Source organism: Epinephelus moara, chromosome 10 (assembly GCF_006386435.1).
Source record: "Epinephelus moara isolate mb chromosome 10, YSFRI_EMoa_1.0, whole genome shotgun sequence".
Lineage (NCBI taxonomy): Eukaryota > Metazoa > Chordata > Actinopteri > Perciformes > Serranidae > Epinephelus > Epinephelus moara.
The window spans coordinates 8,796,861-8,812,249 of NC_065515.1; the positions used below are offsets into that span (position 1 = coordinate 8,796,861).

At 41.4% G+C, this 15,389-nt stretch overlaps 2 protein-coding genes across 4 annotated transcripts in view; one reads left to right on the plus strand and one right to left on the minus strand.

The window, feature by feature from the left end:
* akr1a1b (aldo-keto reductase family 1, member A1b (aldehyde reductase)) overlaps positions 1-7,329 on the plus strand; it is a 10,381-nt gene extending 3,052 nt beyond the window's left edge. For both annotated transcript variants that reach the window (XM_050054001.1, XM_050053999.1), the window contains exons 2-9: positions 1,111-1,206; positions 3,311-3,430; positions 3,549-3,700; positions 3,890-4,085; positions 4,186-4,385; positions 6,352-6,424; positions 6,591-6,677; positions 7,018-7,329. In XM_050054001.1, the coding sequence (XP_049909958.1) occupies positions 1,126-1,206; positions 3,311-3,430; positions 3,549-3,700; positions 3,890-4,085; positions 4,186-4,385; positions 6,352-6,424; positions 6,591-6,677; positions 7,018-7,083 (975 nt within the window). In that variant the 5' untranslated portion in view covers positions 1,111-1,125 and the 3' untranslated portion in view covers positions 7,084-7,329. The remainder of the gene's footprint in view (positions 1-1,110; positions 1,207-3,310; positions 3,431-3,548; positions 3,701-3,889; positions 4,086-4,185; positions 4,386-6,351; positions 6,425-6,590; positions 6,678-7,017) is intronic.
* A 123-nt stretch (positions 7,330-7,452) lies between these two features.
* c10h19orf44 (chromosome 10 C19orf44 homolog) overlaps positions 7,453-15,389 on the minus strand; it is a 9,764-nt gene continuing 1,827 nt past the window's right edge. The window contains exons 3-10 of one of the 2 annotated variants that reach the window (XM_050053995.1): positions 14,352-14,479; positions 13,559-14,048; positions 13,045-13,411; positions 12,537-12,616; positions 11,150-11,666; positions 10,257-10,346; positions 8,937-9,075; positions 7,453-8,662 (exon numbers count right to left, since the gene is read on the minus strand). In XM_050053995.1, the coding sequence (XP_049909952.1) occupies positions 8,632-8,662; positions 8,937-9,075; positions 10,257-10,346; positions 11,150-11,666; positions 12,537-12,616; positions 13,045-13,411; positions 13,559-14,048; positions 14,352-14,479 (1,842 nt within the window). In that variant the 3' untranslated portion in view covers positions 7,453-8,631. Of the gene's footprint in view, positions 8,663-8,908; positions 9,076-10,256; positions 10,347-11,149; positions 11,667-12,536; positions 12,617-13,044; positions 13,412-13,558; positions 14,049-14,351; positions 14,480-15,389 lie in introns of both variants that reach the window. The other variant, XM_050053994.1, reaches the window with a different exon arrangement.

Genomic DNA, 15,389 nt, shown 5'->3' on the forward strand with positions numbered 1-15,389 from the left:
CTTCAAAACTCATTGGACGATGCTTCACAGTGCAGTTGGACAATGACCTGAAGCATACTGCAAAAGCAACCAAAGACATTTTTAAGGCAAAGAAGTGGAATGTTCTGCAATGGCCAAGTCATATCATCTGACCTGAATCCAATTGAGCATGCGTTTCTCTTGCTAAAGCCAAAACACAAGCAGGAAGTGCAGACGGCTGCAGTAAAGGGCTGGCAGAGCATCACCAGGGAAGAAATCCAGCATCTGATGATGCCTATGTGTCCAACACTTCAGGCAGTCATTGACTGTAAAGGATTTGCAACCAAGTATTAAAACTGACTGTTTAATTGATGATTATGTTAGTTTGTCCAAATACTTATGAGCCCTTAAAGTTGGGGGACTGTGTGAAGAAAAGGTTGTCATTCCTACACAGTTCATACTACATTTTTGAAAAAAGCCTTAAATGAAAGCTGAGAGTCTGCACTTTAAGCAGGTATTCATTGTTTCATTTAAAACCCATTGTGGTGGTGTACAGAGCCAAAAGGATGACAACTGTATCATTGTCCAAATAATTATGGACCTGACTGTAGGTGTTACACCTTGCACAAATGCAGATGGGCGTTTCAGGAATGCATTGTTGTCTGTGATTATTTCCTATAATATTCTGCTGGAAGAATGCCACCTTTCAAGGTCCTGGAGGGTTTTTAGGTCCTTCACATGCCTTAGCAAATGATGTATTGTAGGTTTTTGTAAATTTTTCTATGTGTAAACAAAGAAACAATAAATGAAACAACAAGGAATAAATCATCTGGTCCTGAACCTGTGGCTGTTACGATATTCTCTCCCGCAAGTAATCCACCATGTCACTGGATGTGTGTGTTCTTTGACTTTTTAGCAGTGTTTGCAGGTTGTGTGCCAATGACTATTTTTGCAGTAATATCAAGAGGTATTAGTATTGTTTTTTATACTAGTGTTGTATTGAAGTTTAAAATTCTGGTATTGTGACAACCCCAGAGGCTTACAAGAGGGGCGTATTTCTACATAAATCTTTGTTACTGCAGCTTTAAACATCTGAGTAAGCCAAGCAGCTCCCCTCACTGACTGAATCATGCTCTCCTTGTCCCTTTCTAGGTGCTTCTGAGAGGCATGAATGACTTTGCAGTTCTCAACACGGGCCGGAAGATGCCCCTCCTCGGACTGGGGACGTGGAAGAGTGAGCCAGGAAAGGTACAGGCTGCAATTATATGCTCTTGTAGAGAAAAACAGGCGTCTTATCATGATTTCTGTCTTACAGATGCATGTCATAATGCAGCTGGTCTCTGTCTCTGCCAGTTCCCGTCATCCTTGATCTGTCTGTAATTTCATACGCTGTAGTTGCACAAGTCAATATTTTTATATTTACAATGAGAAGTTTTGCTCATAGTGATGAAACCACAGAGAATTATCATTAGACTCAGAGCATTATAGCCTCTTTTAACTCACTGTTTTGGTTTTAAGGAAAGATGGAAGATGGGAAATGGCTACAGACCAACCCAGTAAGAGTCATAGGATCTGGGCTCTTCCCTCTAACCTATGCCATCAAAAAAACTAAAGCTAACAGACATGTTACCACAAAAGTAGGACTACCGGACCCACCAAAAAACAGAGACTTATGACACATAGGCAAAAATCTGAATCGTATTGGTCACCGCCATGCTGCTGTTGTCGGGGCTGGAAGATGAAAGACAGAGTAAGCAGATTTTCCCCTCTCAATCAGGCCAAGCAGCTTCACCTGAGTCAATCATTAAAAAGCTTACGCAATGCACATCATTACCAATAGGGGGTAAAGCATGTAACAATTGCTACCTGCATAGCACCAAAAGTTGACAAAGTAAGCAACTAGTTGGTGAACATGGTTGAGCATTTAGCAGTTAAAGAGACACAAGGGTTGGTGGAGACCAAAAACAGAGTTGAAAGGAGAGTAAATATTAGACTTACTTTTGTGAGATGGACAGACACATGACTCAAAGACAGTTTGTTTACATGCACGCAGTAGTCGAGCTAAGCTCATAGTTCGGCTAATCAGTCAAGTCAGACTTCTCGTCTTGTCTGAGTATACATGCAGAAGAGAAAATTGAATTTCTGACCAAGTACGTCTGACTCCACCTCGACAGGCGGCGCTGAGTCCTTTTTAATATAGTGCGTATTGAACTAGCTTGGTTCACCCGAAGAGGAAGCTAACGAGGAATGAAGATGGCGGAGCATTAATGTAGTTTCCTTGTCCATCCAGAAGTGCGTCTTCTGCTTCTCGGTCGCCATGGTGTTTGTTTATTTGTTTTTCCAGGAGTTACTGCACTGCTATATACTGAAGTGCTGCTACGACTGCAGTTGGACTAAGTGGATACATGCAGCAATAGTTCGATTTTCAATCAAATTATCTCGGTGTGTTAGTCAAGCTACGGATAGTCCAGTTTCAGTCGGACTAACCCAGCAAGCATTTTTTGGTTTAAAAAACGTCTAATAGCCGTCTACATGAAGACCTGACGTCTAGGCTAAATCACGGCTGAATTTGGGCTGTCAGTGAAAATTTGGTAGACGTCTAACCATAGCCAAAGTGTAGACGTCATCAATTATACGGCTATGTAGAGACCATGTCCAAAAAATGTAGATAAACATATTTTAATTACTGTTGACTCTCCATACGTGATTGAATATCATACCGCACGCCATCTGCAATGGTGAAAATTACATTTAATCAATTTCAAAATTAAATCGGCTAGATTTGGGTTACATGTAGCTAGACTAAATCGGAGTTAAATATAGCCAATACGTTTAAATCACAACTATTCCTTGCTGGGAAGCCAATAATTAGACTTTCTCAAGCTGCATGTCAACGTTCTGACTGTTAATGTTGCTCCTTATACGTGAAGGTTTATATAGGCAACTAGGGTTGGGGAGCCCTTCTGTGCAGAGTTTGCATGTTCTCCCTGTGTCAGCGTGGGTTTTCTCTGGGTACTCCAGCTTCCTCCCACAGTCCAAAGACATGCAGGTTAATTTGTGATTCTTAATAGGCCATAGGTGTGAATGTGAGGGTGAATGGTTGTCTGTCTCTATGTCTGATGACCTGTCCAGGGTTCACCCCGCCTCTTGCCCAGTGTCAGCTGGGGTAGGCTCCAGCCCTGGAAAATGAATGGCTTAATGAATACTTACAAACAAGTTTGCCATTTTAACTTCATAAAGTGATATGTCAGTGTTGCACATTCCAATGCCTGCAAAAGGGCAAAAATTGATTTACTGCTGCTTTAGTTTCCGTTTGCCAATAATCAGTTGCCATATTTTCCCACTCTCACAGGTGAAACAAGCAGTCATTTGGGCCTTGGAGGCTGGGTATCGCCACATTGATTGTGCATCCATCTATGCCAATGAGGTTGAGATTGGAGAAGCCCTACACGAGACACTCGGCCCTGGCAAGGTAAAACAGCTTCACCAGACTGCATTAGAAGAATGTTTTGTGTTCTGTAACCTAAAATAACAAAAATACGTCCATCGCGGTTGACCAAACTGTTTTTGACTTGTTTTCTGTGCACCAGGCCCTGAGACGAGAGGACGTGTTCATTACATCCAAGCTGTGGAACAACCGACATCACCAAGAGGACGTGGAGCCGGCTCTCCAGAAGACCCTGAAGGACCTGAAGCTGGAGTACCTGGACCTCTACCTCATCCACTGGCCCTACGCCTTCCAGTGAGCTCACCCTCCACTAAACTCTAATGATGACATGATTAACTTGTTATCCTGAGGAAACCACCTTTTGTCTTTACATAACGAGCTCATTAACTTCATATCCCAAGATAATAGGATGGTTAACTTGTTATCTTGAGATGGAATTTGAAGACTACAGTTAAACTGTGGTCTTTGCTTTGTATCTCCTAGAAAAGGAGACGTTCCTTTCCCCAGAAACGAGGACGGCACCTTGCTGTATGACGACATCGACTACAAGCTGACCTGGGCTGCCATGGAGAAGCTGGTGGAAAAGGGCCTCGTCAGATCCATTGGCTTGTCCAACTTCAACAGCAGGCAGATAGATGACATCCTGTCAGTCGCCAGCATCAAACCCACTGTCCTACAGGTACAGAGTGTTAAATGTCAACACCTCTGTAGCATGTCTCAAGTTTGGTGTTTCCTGAAGCCACAGATGACACTGGTATCTCTGTGTTTTGGTTGGGCAGGTAGAGAGCCACCCCTACCTGGCCCAGGTAGAGCTGCTGGCCCACTGTCGGGACCGTGGCCTGGTGATGACAGCCTACAGCCCTCTGGGTTCTCCTGACCGGGCCTGGAAACATCCAGATGAGCCTGTTCTGCTTGAGGAGCCTGTGCTGGCCACCCTCGCAGAGAAATATAAAAAGTCCCCTGCTCAGATTATCCTGAGGTGAGTTTACTCTTCACTTAACTGATTAGATTGAGCAAGTTTATGTAATTTTTAAAGCAAACTCATTGTAATAAAGTGGTGCTGTGAAATCAGAAATGCAAAATTAATCAACAGGTAAACTTGCAATAATTAATGTAGCCACTGGGGACCATGTAACAAGCTGTAAACACAATAATGGCATACACTACAATATATTATTATTATCTGAGGAGCCTGCCAGGTAACATTAAAGAAACTTTTTTTTTGCATGGTTGCAAATAAATGAGATCCTATTCCGTGGCCACAACTTTCTTATTGCATGGCAACGAGATGATTTAAATTCCCAATGTGGTGGCATGGTTGTCAGTTTTGGAGTGATGCTGTTTTTTATGCAGTGGATAAAGGTATTTACACAATATGATACAGCCCGAATCCCAAAATCCCAAACATATGAATGACATCAAAAGTTTGAAAAAGAAAGATTTTATTGTAAATTCATTTCATCTGTGATGTGTGTGTCTGCCGCTTTCAAGTCATAGGATTTTTCGAGAGATGTGACCTATGCAACCACTGGTATATAATATGATTTTAACTTTACATAAGAATCTACGGGACAAATATATTCAGGTCCTCCAGCAATGTACTGCCTATATTCAGTCTCCGGGAACGATGCAAGGCTTAGGAGTTAGTTTTGGTCTTCAACATCTTTCCAGCAGGTGCATGATGAAATCTATAACTTCCCTGAGGTCAGCATATTGTCCATGTGTGAGCCTGTACATTCTGAGCAGCTGAATTAAGCCTCTCTTGCTAATGACTCCATACGTAACCACAAGTGACTGATGTGTCACTGTAATTCATCCTTAGATTAAAATAAAATCAAGTCAAAAATGTCCACATTTGCAAGTGGCTACAGCTACTGATGATACACCACATCTCCATATAGATTACTAACAATAATTTTCTTGTGGCCACACAAAATGATTTAATTCCCAAACCTTATTTAAGTGCGACCAGACTTAATGATGATGTTCGCTCACATTAAGAAAGTCTTGTAGGTGCTATATCATAGACAACTGGACTTGCTTGCGTATCTAGAAGACGTTTTGCCTCTCATCCAAGAAGCTTTAGTTCTAAATGACTAGTACGAAGTTGCAGGCTTTAAAAGTCATTAAATAGTCTTAAACTTGAATTTGTGAGCTCAGTAGCGGCAGTAGCTCAGTCCATAGGGACTTGGGTTGGGAACCGCAAGCAAGAGTGAAAACATTGAATTTCCCTTCAGGGGGATTAGTAAAGGAAATAAACTTAAACTTAACTTAACTTAAACTTAACTGCTTCAAATATTTCATCTTGTTTCATTTACACATCTTTTAATATTTTTGTGAAAATGACTGAAACTCTTTTGTAAAAGCTCACATTTGTAATGTTACAAATCTTTAAAAAAAAGAAAATAATACTGTCATTTTACTTCATACTTACACTTACCTGTTGGCAAAATGTAGATTAACTCAACTCACTCTAATAACCATATTCCTACATTACACCTATGTCTGCATAAGACCACATATCTATGTACTACTTACCTGAAATGCTTTAATCAGGAAAACATGATTTGTCCAAAAATCAGTCCTAAATAAGGTTAAAAGATGTCTTGAAAGGGTTTAAAAGGCATTAAATTTAACTGTCTGATACCTGCAGACACCCCATTTACATGTTGTAGTCGAATAACCAGAAATCATATGAACTTTGCAACTAGTTATTTCCCAAAGAGTGCTGTTAGTGTTGGAGGTGCACATTACTTTCAGTTGTCTGCACATTGTTAACATGATTTGTAGAGGTGGGAATAACCAGAGGCCACCCGATGTGACAGTATCATGGTACTTACATCATGATTCTAGTGATCTGTACTAACAGGGCTAAAATAAGCACTAGTAGGTAAAGTCAAGGAACTCCCCAGTGATCATACATCTAAAGTTTGCTGTATTTGCAGGTGGCAGACTCAACGAGGAGTGGTAACAATCCCCAAGAGTGTGACAGAGTCCCGAATCAAAGAGAACATTCAGGTAGAATCAAATTTAATTCCAAGCAATTCATTTCCTTTTTTAAGATGGGCTTCTTGATGAGATTTTCTGAGGTTCAGTTTTTGCCTGCAATTACTTAAAAGCTAATTGTGCTGAAAATTCTGTGAAGGTGTGGATTATATTTATTTAACGTTTTGTGTGTTGTCAGGTGTTTGAGTTCACCCTTGAAGCTGAGGAGATGAAGAGTATTACAGCCCTGAACAAAGGCTGGCGCTACATTGTACCAATGATCGAAGTAAGTGGGCTTTATATATATATATATATACTGTATCTCTCATGGCTGGTGTTGATGAGATTATATTTTATTGCTCCGGTCTACTGAGTGAACTGAGAACCAAATTTAAATGGCCAGGATATTGGCAGCGGTTACAACTTAAATGACAAAATATCAGTGTCAGCTCTGAACAACTTGAGCCGTTCTCGAGCAGTTTGGTAAAAAGCAAAAGTGTGTAATGCATAGTTTTCCATAAGTGGACACTGTATGCACTTTTGGAAAACACTGCTAATGGAAATGCAGCAGTCTGGCTTTTAAAAACTGTCAGGTAAATGTATTAACTTTGGTCTGGATGTTGCAGGTGGAAGGAAAACGTGTTCCTAGGGATGCAGGACATCCTCACTACCCTTTCAACGACCCCTACTGACAGCTCACACTGCAACCTGAATTTGTGCCTTCAACAACCCCAAAAATGCCACATCACCCCCCCCCCTCCCCGACATCACTAATAAATGTTCCTGGATCCTGACATTGTTTGTCTTTAGATTATGTCTAATGTTGCACTTATCATTAGAACATTTAAAGTTACTGTTGGTGATGGAGATTGCAAAATCTGGTATGACTGTATACGTACTGTACGTGTTATTTTTTAAATAAACATTTTGTTACTTCACTTGCAGGCATCATTATTTAAACAGCTGATTATTTAATAAATGTTGAAAAATGTCAAATTAATGTATGAATAAATACAGGAATGACTAAACATGCTGAAATAAGTACATGAATAAATGCTGATGTCAGGAAAACATACTCCATTAACAGACAGAAATATGATAATAAATAAATGTAGTTATTCAAAAATAGACATTTAATACATTTATTTATGTCCTGTTTAATTATCAGTTTTAAATATCGATGTCTATTTATTCTTTATATTTTAGCATTTATTTATTCATTTCTATACTTATTTATACACTTTTATCTCTATTTATACATTTATTTATTTATTTATTTATTAATATTTAAATCATTTTCATCCTCTGTGACATTGGTGTTGTATGGTGGTTACATTTTATCTGGCGTGAAATGCAGTGTGTTAAATATTGTTAAACAGATGGTGAGGTTTACTTCCAACATTATAATTCTTTGTATTATGCCAGTCCAAAACGGATTAGTTCCTTTAAATGTTGTCACACTCGACTCGAAAAATGCGAGGTATTCTATTTTTCCACAGTGCCAGGTACACATCTTGTGAGTTCCTCTGGTAAATTTAAGATATCCAAGATATTAATATGTTAAAAATGTCTGTAGTTGTTGACAGATAATTATTCTTTTAGAACTGTGTGTGTCGACATATTTTTTAAACACCGATTTTCCTCTTTAAGGATTTATTTAACTTGTGCATTAAAAGAGGAGGACAGAGGCCATCTCATTCAAATCACACACTGACTTTGCAAAATCATCCATTTCATACACAGAGTACACACTGCATGATTTTAACTTTAGGCCCAGACACACCGAACCAGAGACTACAGCCAACGGTCAACTACCATGTACGTTCTCCGATGTCTCTGATTCAGTGTGCCAAAACAGCCGAAAGAGCTGACAAGGGCCGACTAGTGCCAACTGTGGGACACAGCAAAAACTAGGGTGACAGGCGCTCACTGGTGGCCTGATATTGACTGACGGCCAGCTGTCGTCTTGGTGTGTCTGGGCCCTTTGACACAAATTAAAAACTATGACACGATAGCACTTTAACGAAAGCATCCACTCTTCATGGCATGTTCTCATCTGATTAACAAGAAATACTGTAATTCCTCTCATAGTAGAAAAATGTAATTTAATTATGTATAAAATTATTTACTGAGAAAGACATGGCAAATCCCTTCAGTGATCCAGACATTGAGTACCAGTGGTCAGATATGATGGTTGTCTCTCATCTCCTGCAGCACTTCCTCTAAGGCCTCCTCCACTGTCAGTTTGGGACGTCTATGCTTGTGAATGTGCTGTGGAGAGAATGAAGACATATCAGTGAATGCAGGAAAGCTGTGGGCAGTAAATGTCTCATTGTGATGAAAGATAAATATATTTAGAAAATATCAGAGTTCTTTCACAAATTGAATATTCAACCAAGTTGGAACAGCGATTAAAATTATTTCTCTTGTTTTGCCAAGCTTTGCAGAACAAGCGAACAATCAGGATCATCCACAACTTTGTACTCGTACATAACTGTATGTGTAAGTATGCTTTACCTCCTTGGTGTCCTCCAGTGTGGTGTACCTGTAGTTTGGTGGTCCCAGGCTCTGCACCAGGCTGGAGTGAAGGTGTCGGTTGCTGTCGATGAACTGCCTTATCATGGCGAGCTGCTGTTTGAACATTTCGTTGAGGGCGAATGCAGCTGGGTTGAAGGTGCTGAGAGCTGAGGGAGAGACATAAAAACTATATTATAAGCACCATGGCTTCAGCACTCCCAAACACAACGCACATTAACTGGGTTTAACGCAAATGTGGTCTTGTGATGGACCCACTATTAGTACCACCACCAGCTTTTATAACTGATTAGATAAATACTTGAACACAACAGCAAAATATCAAACTTTTAAAGGAACACCTCGACTGTTTTTGTGTGAATTATCGAGTGTTGGAGATATCTGCCTTCTCTCCAATATAATAGAACTAGATGGCACTTGGTGAATCAGTGGCATCTAGTGGTGAAGGAACAGAACTGCGACTTCTCCCGTGTGCCAAGCATGTATATCACCCGCCTTGATTACTGTAAAGCCTTCTTCACCTGCCTAAACAATCGAGCTACACATCAGCTCTTAATTGTTCAAATTTAACAACAAAACAATCTTCACACATCACACCTATTTTGGCTTCCCTGCATTAGCTTCCTGTCTCTTTTAGAATCCATTTTAAGCGCTTTTAATGACATACAAGGCTCTCAATGATCTGGCACCGGAGTATATAACTGAGCTTCTCATGCAGTACTGTCCAAACAGGCCCCTCAGGTCTGCTAGTCTGGGTCATCTACCTGTTCCAGAGTCCGGGTTAAAAACAAAAGGCGATCGAGCCTTTTTGGTTCTGGCTCCTCAGCTTCGGAAGAGCCTCCCACTGAGCTCTACTGACTCAGCTGACTCTGTTCACGTCTTTAAATCTCGTCTCAAAACCTACTTTTACAGATTAATGTTGTCTGACAGTTGATAGCTAGGTAATGATAGCTGATAGTAAAGACACTTTCACAAAGTGCTGTTCCATGTTATCTTTAATTCCCTTCCATTCATTCAGTTGTACAGGTAAAGTATTTGGACAAGCTCCCCAAAACTAGTCTATATCATTAATCTATTTCTTATTTTTTGAGTTTTTTTTTTTACTTTGTAAAAAAGTTTTTGAAGGCATACTCTGAATCAACTCAAAGTAATCCTACAAACTTCAACAGCATTTCACGTGTAGATGGAGCAACAACACCATATTTAAAAGGAGTGTGACTCACTTGAAATTCTGCATCACCCTTGTACAAACTCTGTCACTCTCCATTATAGTGACCATCTGGATCAAAGTCCAGGTGTACTGATGTTGTATTGTGTCCTGTTTAATTACCTTCCACCTTTTCTGCACTGAGAGTGTGAGCGACCATCGGGGTGGGATCCATGTAAGTCATGCCCACTGCAGGACCCAAAGTAGCCATACCTACAGGGGGCAAACAGAAACACTGCAGCTCAGTATGCAACACCTCTGCTGTCAAATTAATCCTGATAACTTGATGAATGCTGTGAGGAAATAATATGGTGGTGGTGGTGATGATTAGTTGCCCTACCACATCTGAAGAGGGGTTGTGTGAGGTACTGATCTATAGTTCATGTATTGATAGTCTTGTGTAGCCAGATCTATCTCCACAGCACTGCGTCAGTGCTAGAGAAAACTCTGGAATCACTGATTATCTTACTGCTATCGGGAGAAAATGCTGACTTGTTTTTTCTTGAACCGATCACAGTCGTTTGGCAGAGGTGAACTTGTTTTGGTGGATCACATGGGGAAACGGCCCTCAGAACCCTGACTATACTCTAACTCAGGAGGAGCCCACTGGACCCGTTAAAAGCACAGATGATTTGCTGGCTGTATGTCGCTCTAGCAGAACAGAATTACGACAATATCACAGAAGCTCGTGTGAAGTAAAACGGATCGGTACATTGGCGGAGTCATGGTCACTGGTGCATGCTGCTGCCAGAGTTAAAAGATGTGGCAAATCAACTCCAACTGGCCGTGTCAGAAAATGGATCAACACTGGGCACAAGAGTCCTGTGAGACGCAGAACGAGGTGCGTTCACAAGTTGTTATATTCATGGTAGATCCTCTCCACATTGTGACATGCTGACTGACATCTACTGAAGTTAAGACACTGACTATGGATAAGAACCTCCGACAACCCCACTTCAAAAAAGTTTACCTATGCCTTTAAATATACACACAAATGCCATGTATGTCAGACAAACCTGTGGGCCGTGTGTAAGCCAGTGGATCAGGCTGCGTCTGTACAGCTGCCTCTTTTAAATCCTTCCTAGTTGAAGCACGCCTCCTTGACTGGCGAGAGGTCCTGCTGTCATTTGATACATATGATCTGGAGTCCCTGCTTCTGCTGGCTGTTTGACTGCGATCTGACGTCCGTGAGGTGCAGGAGCGACTTGTGTCCGAGAAAGTACTCGAGTAATTGTCTTCTGTCCTCCGACTGTGGGACGCCACTGAATCCAAATCCTCCTCTCTGACCTCTGACACCACCTCCTCTTCATCTCCTTCTCCCTGCAAGTGCTCTGACACCTGGCTGGCACTGTAATCTGGCTCTGTCCTGCTCTCACTCTCAAAGTCACTTTGGTAGTCCAACGAGTCCTTGTCCTGCTGCTGCAGCTGTGGCTCCTCTTTCTGCTTTATCTTCTTTAAACCTAGCCCCTGGCGATGTCTGTTAGGGGATCCAGGAAGAGGGGCACTGGGTTTTGCTTCTTTCCGTTTAGGCAGCTGGAAGTAAGCAAACACATCAGCATAAGGAGTCCTTCGGAGGCAAACACATTTCAGGTACGGAAATTTTACTTTCTTTATGCCCTTGAGTGAATACTGGATATAAATTTGTCAGGCTGACACAAACACTACTCCAACTGAATGTTAACTTTGCTCCGTGTCTGCTGGATGTGTAATTAAGCAACTGTGTGATTTGCTATGTCAACTTAAAGGGTAATAGTATTTTAATGTTGCTTTTACAGCTTGTTTTTACTGCCCTCAAGTGGCCAAAAACAGGCAATGCAGGTTTTAAATTAATCAGGTTTTGACTGTTTGAGTTGTTCTCTCTAGTGTGCAAGATTTTTTCATAATGGTTAGAAATAATAGAGAAAATTTCATAACATTTTCCTTTAAAGAAAGGAGTAGTGTGTAGGATTTAGTGACATCTAACAGTGAGAACTGCAGATTGTAACCAGCTGAAACTTCTCTCAGGTAGAATACCTTCAATGTTCAGGAACTTTTTTATCAGGAGCCGAATTATCCGCAGACGTTTCTTCCTCAAAAAGCACAGACTCAGTGATTTAAGTGTGTTTGGTTTGTCCATTTTGGGCCACGATAGAAATATGGTGGTGCAGCATGGCACACTCCGTATACAAAGAACTGCTGTAGGTATACACGGCTCAATTTAAGTTTACAAAAGCACAATAATTCTTATTTTCAGGTGATTTTACACTAAAGGAAACAATTCACATCTCCTGAAATCGTACACGCTGGATCTTTAAACTTCACTAGCTTTAATATAATTTATAATTGCAATATACTACAGATAGCATTACATATTACGTACATTTTATTTCTGACTTTACTTAATTAAATTCTGTCATCGCTCACCTCCTTTCCTGGAGTTTCCTCAGTAAATCCAAGAGTAGCAGGAACAAGGTCGTCTAATGTCATCACATTTATCTTGAAGTCTGGAACAGATCATATCACAGTTTTATAAATGATAGCATATATCCTCAGAACTTTCAACACATTATCTAATGCAGAACTTCTATTCATGTATATCAAAAATACATTAAAAGCACCTGGTGAGCAAACACTAGATAATCTGCTGTTTTAAAATCCTATGACACAGTTATATGGAAACACAAGGTTCCTAAAGGTTTAACAGACTGGTGACACCCTGCACAGCAGCTACAGTAATTCTGTATAAATTCTGGCTCTACTGAGGGATGATCTGTGTACCTTGTTGTCCGTCTAGGATGCATGAGATAAGGAGCGAAGAATAAAACATGATTAACGAACAAAAACAACATGGTTTTTCCCTGTCTTGCAAAATGACAGGCTCGGTATTTTGACCTCAGTGAATCATTAAAACATTTAGACAAACGTCTCTCACCTTCAGAGCTCACTGAACTCATCTCACTGTGGGGATTTTCAAAACCAGGCCCAACTGAGAAGAGCTCCTCCAGAGAATGCACCTCACTGCGGCCTGACATGGAGGAGAGTGAACGCTGTGGACTCCCCACCCTGTGATGATGGGAGTTCAGCCTCCGTTGAGGAGATGGGGAGGCACGGGGAGGAGACGAGGCTGGGGAGAGCACAGAGGGGCTGAAGTGGGCCTGAGCCTGACCGGTGTATCGAAAAGGAGAGCCGCGGAGAGAAGGGGAGGCAGGGGAGCGAGGAGGTGCTGTGTTGGAGGATGAGGGAAGGACAGCAGTGGGCGGAGGTGAGGAGTGGACCCTGTGACTGCTTCTGCTCAACATCTGGAAGAAAGGAAAGTTTTGAACTGACAAAAAAACTGCTTCTACTTATTTTTCTAAATTAGAAATCGTTTGAAAAAAACAACATTTTTACATCTTTACCGTGCTGAAAATAAAGGGAGTGAAAGCAAAGCAAAAACAGCCTCGTACCTTGTCTGCTGCTCTGGTGGAGGAGGGTCTCTCTGGTATGAAGAAGCTGTTGTCTGATGAATCCATTGAGTCTCTAAGCAGTTTCCTCATATCCTCTTCATCACTTTCCAGACTCACTCCTCTCACTACTCTCACTGACCTCTTCTCCAAACCAGCTGAAGGACCTATGACATGAGCAGCTCTGGACCTGGACCTGGCACTAACATCTCTGCCTTCTAGAGACGTATTACTATTGTTACCAGCTGTGTCTGTCTTGCTCTTGAGGAAACGTTTTCCCCTCAGGCTCTGGTCACTGCTGGACTGCGCTGAGAGTTGCACAGGAGCCTCCAGGGACTGGGCCACTGGTGGTGGTGAGATTCCCAAGTCAGAGGTTAGTTTCTCAGCAGATTTTGGCTCCCGAACCTGCTTGCGGCTGCGGATGCGGCTCTCAATTTGAGCCAGTCTACTCAGAGCAGCAGTCTGGGAGCTTCGCTGGGAAGATGTCACATATCTGAGCAGAGGGATGAATAAAGAGAGTAACACGAATTAAGTTTCAGCAGCAGAGGTGGACATATGTCTGGACATATTTTGAGTTAAATCAGTGGATCTGGTGGTAGAAAAGGTTTTTCCCCCCAATCTAGTGCTCAATATAACATTTTTTTAATCTTACACCCCCTGCAGATGACACAGTATCAGCCTGAATGCACCATCTTGCCACATGTCCTTGTTTAAGAATGTTGCCTCTGCACAGACAAACATAATCTCCCTTAATTACAATATGACATTTATTTATCTCACATACACAGAGCTGTACCTGGGTTCAGGGTCCTGCTGCATTTGGCCCCTCCTGACAGGCGACTGGCTGCTGTTAGCTGCAGGTGGCGGCGCTTTCTTTAAGAATCTGCTCCCTCCTCCACCCAGCGAGCTCTGAGGTCTGAGGTCCTGGAAGAGGAAAGCAAAAAGTGGAGGCCTGTCGTCAAATTGGACTCCAAGTGTGGGAGTTTCAGTGCTAAAGTTTCATTGCATTTATGTCCTGAGCAATACCCTCCTGAATCCTGAGAGAAAAAAGGTTTTAATTTTTTCCCCACGATAATTTAAGAACTTGGGATGTAAGAAACATATCGTGTGAGTGTACAAGGTAAAAAATCTATCCCTGACTCGTCCTCAATAATCTAACAAAACTTTTTCTGCATTACTCTGTGCTCTGTTTCCTGAAGCATGGAAAATGGTTGACAAAGAGTAGAAGCAAGTCTTGAAAATAACATATACTTATAGCATCTTAACATTATATAGTTAAGACTCTCATAAACCAAAAAAAAAACATCCAAGACTAGAAATTATAAACTTGATCACTTAGCTCCTTATCTGATAATAAAACCTGTGCTGCAATTAACCCCATTTTGGAAAGACAGAGGATGTGCTCTGTTAGTTGCACCCCCACATATGTTACATCACTAAGAGGATGTGCTTTTCACAGTACATTCTGAATACATTTTCTCTTTACTTTTCGTAGGTACTGCAGCTGCACTTTGACCTTCTTGTTTTTGTATCTGTTACCTTGGAGATCCAACAAAACGCCATTTGTCTGGAGAGCTCTGCTGTTGTTACTTAGCCATCTATGTCATTTAAAGGGCCAGTGTGTAAAATGGGTTGAAAACAGTGATCAAATTCTAGATTGCAGGGCTCACTCGCTCACCCCTCTCGTCGGGTAAATGACGGTAGCCTCGTAGGGACAAAAACCCTTGCGCACGAGTTTTTCAGGAGTAGGTCTATCTAACGACGAGGTGAATGTTTATTTAGAAATCTAAACCATGTTACGATATTGTAATGAATCCCTCACGAGCAGGAGACC